Raw genomic sequence first — 6,073 nt, forward strand, 5'->3', positions numbered from 1 at the left:
TGTGATGAGGTGTGGACATCCAGCCCCTTGTCACGTACTCATGGTTTCACCATTCTTAAATCAGTTCACAACAATAGCACGCAAAGGGCTGACCAGTGTCGCTATTTCCTGGATGCTCATGTATATTGAGCAATGTTCAATGTGAGTCATTAACTTCAACTGGTGACATAGGAAACATATGAAAACTGCTGTAAACTATGTGGCAAGTATAACGTGATAATTTTCTAAAATGGACTAAGCTACAAAGAAGACTGTCACCACAACCAGGCTTTTTTTTCCTTTTTAGTCACACATTCATTGGTTTCACCAACTCACAACCAAACAGTCACCTTCCAACTTAACCTAGAACTCGGGCTCAGCTACAGATCAAGCTGTCACCACAACCAGTTTTTTTTTAGCTTCATATTCATTGGTTTCACCAGTAAACTGTGAATATCTGCAAAAAAGTCTCATGACAGCAGTCATTAATATTATGTCAGTGGCCAAATCCGATGACTCATATTGAACATTCCTCTTGACTCAATGCTCATTCCCAAGTGCCAGGCCATAACAATTTGCCCCTGGTAAAAGTTGCTTATGTCAAAGGATTTCCCCATTTGTGGCCAGTATCATAATTACAATGATTCTCCATTTGTCTCTGTTCCCCTTGTATACTTTCCTCACTGGATCACAAAGCCACAATGCCAGGTTTCATTCAGTCTTGTGGTGGGAGTGGTCACAATGTTTTGGCTCATAAGTGTAAATGCTCTATTGAGGTTGCAGCATCTTACACACTCAATATTCACCCTTTGATTTTTTTGTACAAATATTTGCATATAACAATCTGTGAAAATTCAAAAAGAGTAAGATCACATAATTTGTCATAGTACAGCACACAGTAATCTTCCATAAGTTGGTCTTAAATAAACTGTTCTCAGCCCAAAGGTTGGTTTGAATATGACAGTGCTTAACTAGGTATGCTCCTGTTGGAGGTGGTATGCCCTTTCCTACTTACCTTTTAACTTTCTGACCCGCCCAGTTATATGAGAGACTATAGTTTAACATGGACTCCATATCATGGTGCAACTTTATATTTTTATTATGAACAAAGTGTTACCAGAGATATGAGAAAGAACAAGTAAAAGAAATAAACCCTAGAACAGACTAATGATCTAAACCCATACCGAGAATTCAATCAATGCTCACAACAAATACAAAGCTAGTGTGACTCATAGTGCAAGGAATATACAAAATAATGTTAGGCTATCATGGTTACTGAGTGTAAAAGGAGGACAGCATGATAGTCATGTTGTTTGACAGCCAGAAATATGTGACTGGGATAACGAAAAACATGAACTGTGAGTGCTCAAAGAAAATCACTGACTTTCTCATTGAAGCCTTCTCTAAAAAGTTTAACAATTATTTGTCACTAATGGATCTTATAAAGCCCCATTCATTATTTTCGATGGGGATCACAAGGGATCCAAGACGACAATATTGGTCCAGGAAAGTCGACAGCAATTTTTATTCTCATGTGTTACCTGTGAATGGAAGGAAAAGAATCACAAAACAGATTGCAATAAGTACCTTCTTTATATTTTCGTGTCATAATGCAATTTAATATTTGCCACACAGCATGAATTTATTTAGCAATGCCTGGTAAATGGTTCACTCCTGCGACTGTGCATAGATGACATTGAAAAGGAACAAAATCTGTGGGTTATTCCACATAAACATCTACATCTAAACCACAAAAACCTTTCTTTTTTACCACCATAGTACATTGTAATAGAACTAAGCTTGCTTATTTGCTCTACAAAGGTATCTACATCTACATCTACATCCATACTCCGCAAGCCACCTGATGGTGTGTGGCGGAGGTAAGTATTACTACCAATGTTTCGCAATTTCTCTCTCAATGTTCATTTTCTGGCATTTCAAAATTTTTGATGTTTTATCACTGTGGTTGTGCAAAATGACACTTTCTAACATTCTGAAAATAAAATGCAATATTTTTATCAATTCCTTATGATATTTGGTGATTATATAGCAAAAAGTACAAGGACTGGGAAAGAAGACACTACATTTAAATAAAAAACCATTGAGGCAGGAAGAAATATATACCCTTCAATCTCTTGTATTTTACTTTGAAGGGCATAAAACTAATATATGCTATTACATTGAATATTGCATTTCAAGGGATAATTACCATAATTTCCACAATAATGAGCAATGCATTTGCTATCTTAAGAGAGTTTTCATTCCCTTACTGTATTTAGAAACTGTTTTAATACCATTCTTTTTTAATCCTGTTAATTAAGTCTATTTGTTTAATATTTTAATCAAATTTCAGTTTTGTCATCAATACCTGTATATCTGTAAATTGCTCACGATATTTTCAACTGTTGCCACTTCCTCAGAAATTCAACATGTTTGTCAGCACTTATTCATTGGTTTCTAACCTAAACATTATTTATTATAACAATTAACAGTGCTGAACAGCATTAAAAGTTCCAAAAAACATTTCAAACCTTTAAAACATAATAAATTTTCTGAGACAATTGAATAGTTTCAATCAGAATTATTAGATACCATAAGATGGACATGTGAAGAGGTATCCTGATAAAAACTTGATATTGCTCCTTGTACCTGCATGGAGCACAAATAAGAAGTTTCATTAAAACCTGAGAGGGTGGGCGAGATGGCTCAGTTGACTTGTCACGGAATGATCACTGCACCAATCTTCCACTTTTGTACCTAATTCAAAATCTATTTATATCAATCCAACAACAAAATACTATTATACACCACTATAAAAAATTCATTCAATATAACAGCAATACAGATTTGTTAAGGTAGCATTTTATATCAACAGAATAGTACCTAGTGCTGCTTTTCTTGTTATCTCTCAATGCTACCAGGATTCATAGATGAGGCTGCTGGAACCTACTTCCATTGCATAGCATCAGTAATGATTAGCATTCCCTATTTACATACTCATATTTAGAGAGAGAGAGAGAGAGAGAGAGAGAGAGAGAGTGTGTGTGTGTGTGTGTGTGTGTGTGTGTGTGTGTGTGTGTGTGTGGGGGGGGGGGGGGGGGTAGCTGCCTACCAAAGGTATTTCAAACTCTGTTTAAACTGGGCTTTATCTGAAACCAAGTTTTTAATAGTTGCTGCAACTAATTGCAAAAGTGTGCTATTGGTTAGAAACAGAGACATTATTTGCAGCAAATCTCATTCAGGAATAAATATACCGAGACAGTGGTTGGAATATTTACCCAGTTCTCTGAACAAGTTTTTTCACTACATTCTTGAATTCACACCGCACATGTCTTATTACATTCTTGAAAACTTTTGGTGGCCGAGATGTAAGTAACATAAACCTCTTTTACATCACAACAAAATAAATGGCAGAGCACATCCATCACCCTTTGTACATTCAAAAAAATGAGATTTTCATTCTGAAATGAACACATCCAATATTTTTGGATAATCAAATTGAATGTTGAAAAGTAGTTACATGTGTCACTTAGAAATGCAATAATTTAATGATTAAGTCCATTTACGATCAGAATCCTTGGGGATAAAGGGAACAATATCATAAATCCAGCTAGTTACTATTTTATTTTTGTTTGTCAACACTTTGCATTTTTAAAACAGTACAATACAGCTTGAACAGAGCAATTATAGTAATTTACACCCAATTCTTTTATTACGTTTGCTGCTACTGAAAAAACTGCAACACTTACATACATACATTACAGATAACAATTTTTTTGCATTTTCAAAGGCATTGATTCACATTCTACAAACACTAGAAAATTCATGTTGACAGTTATAGAGTGAAACTGTATAGATAAGTGAAGTTTAATACATGTAGAGGAGATAACATGAAAGTATACATTTGCACAGGAAACTTGCAAGTCATTACACAGCTCAAACGTTCCCAAAAGGGAAAACAGCTGTATCACATTCACACGATTGATTACATGAAGAATAACAGTAATATCTGCGTGTCTGTTATTATAATTTAATAACGGAGATGCGTTTTGTGTCTCGATTAGTTAAGAAACTGCTGCTATAACTTTTTATTGCACTCTACTCATATGGATCAAAATGAATAGTGCGGGAAAACACTACGGAAATCTTCGACTTATTTCTGATTCTGTAAATACTATACTGCTTTACTACCTGTTTCACACACAATTGTTTCAAGACTGAATACAGTATATTCATTTAAGTTATGAAAGTAGCATTTTAACCAACAAGGGGGGCAAATAATAAGCTGAGGTGTCTACAATAAACATTCAAATTCTCCAATCCACGTTGAAATAATTTCCAATACAGTGAATGACGTTTTTAATGGGGAGAAAAAAATCTTCACACAGAACTAGTGTTCGGAGTGATATATCACAAACAGTTCTCCATTCGCACGAAACGGAGTATCACATAATTGTCTGAAAACTGGACTTCGAGGTTTACATTCACATCGCATTTTCTGTAAGTTCGACGATTTTACAACCCAGAAGTCCACCACCTGGCGACCATGATGCAGGAATCATGTGAACGTTTACGAAATTCCCCATCCGTTTAAGTTTCACGTTTATCTTCCGTCCAACAGAATTCTGAACAACGACGCTAAAATCTGAAATACTCCTAAAATTACTACTATTGAGTGAACCAAATTCCACTATTTCATCGCCTTCAATAAGGCCTGCACGATCTGCTGGGGAATGTGCAGCAACCCAGGCTACTTTCGCGACAGGCTGTGTGTTTGCTCGTTCTGTTGGAACACACATTTCTATACTGTCTTTCGATGCTGCATGGAGAGCATGCAGCTTTTCTTCAATTTCTACCATCATGTTTCTTAGATCATTTCGAAGGCATATTATTCTCTGCCTTGCTGCTCTTACTTCATACACATCTATGTCAGACCTTGGGTAGTCTTCTGAATCAACGAGAGGGTCTGTCATTCCAACCCCATTCTTTGATAACACAGAATATAAAGAAAGTAACTGCTTTTCCATACTCTCTTTCTCTGCAATCAATTGCAGCACCTCTTCTCGTGATACTTCGTTCGACGTATCCATCATAGACATAATGTGGACAACTGTGTAATGACAACCAGCGTTCTCAAAGAACTAGAACTGCAGAAAATTACATGCCACTAGCGACAAAATACATTGCCACGCGCTTCACATTTCACTTTATTTACCAACACAAAACACAAGCCACTGCAACTCGACATTTACTATCCTTCAACGATATTATTTACATCAAAGTAAATTGCTATAAAACAGTGTCGCCATGCTATAAAAGTTACAAAACGGTTACGAAATACTAACAATCATATTCATTTACATAACATACAGTTGTATGATGAAGGAGTAAAACCAGGAAGAGATATTGAAGGAAAAGGCTACCTTCCGTATAACTGTGAGTAAGCACAGTACCACGCCATATATTTCCTGAATGGTTATTGGACGAACGACTTTCCCACCCATACAGGTTGGCAAAAACTGAGGAATATGCCGAGTATTTCGGCGCGCTTTATTAATTTTATGTACTGGCCGTCTGCAAGAATAGTGTGTTAAAATGAGTGATGAGAGTGTCAGATCTAAAAATTATAAAATACTTTGATGCTGGTGGATACCGTTAAGACCTGGGGAGCTTAGTGTCGAACGAAATTAATAAATCTTATTTTTTAAAAGAGTATTGTTTATGCCAATATGAGGGGCCACTTTCATGAAGGCAAATTGAAACGTTTCTCCCCAAATTCTCAAATAATTTTCGTTGTCCTTTATGCCCTCGCACTGTATCTTAAGAAGCAAATTCTGGGGAACACTTGTAGCTTCACTTCTCGCTATCCATGGTTTCACCCACAATGGTTTCCATTTCTCTTTCTTTTCAACCAATGCGCTCGCCACGAACATGATAATGCAGTCGTGCAGGCAATTAATTGTTCGGCTTCCATTCCCAAACAACTATGATGAAAAATTTTACGATCGTTTAATACCTCCAGTGAATTAGTTTGCTCGAAGAAATTTTACGAACCCTTTGACAAATATCTTTTAACGGTGTAATACTGGCCTTG

General features: G+C 36.2%; 1 protein-coding gene across 1 annotated transcript; it reads right to left on the reverse strand.

Annotated features, from left to right (window-relative positions):
* Nucleotides 1–3,584: 3,584 nt before the first annotated feature.
* On the reverse strand, nucleotides 3,585–5,436 carry LOC126298534 (26S proteasome non-ATPase regulatory subunit 9). The gene has a single exon (XM_049989895.1). The coding sequence runs from the start codon at nucleotides 5,076–5,078 to the stop codon at nucleotides 4,464–4,466; it is 615 nt and encodes a 204-aa protein (XP_049845852.1). The 5' UTR covers nucleotides 5,079–5,436; the 3' UTR covers nucleotides 3,585–4,463.
* Nucleotides 5,437–6,073: the final 637 nt, after the last annotated feature.

This window comes from Schistocerca gregaria, chromosome X, assembly GCF_023897955.1.
Source record: "Schistocerca gregaria isolate iqSchGreg1 chromosome X, iqSchGreg1.2, whole genome shotgun sequence".
Taxonomy (NCBI): domain Eukaryota; kingdom Metazoa; phylum Arthropoda; class Insecta; order Orthoptera; family Acrididae; genus Schistocerca; species Schistocerca gregaria.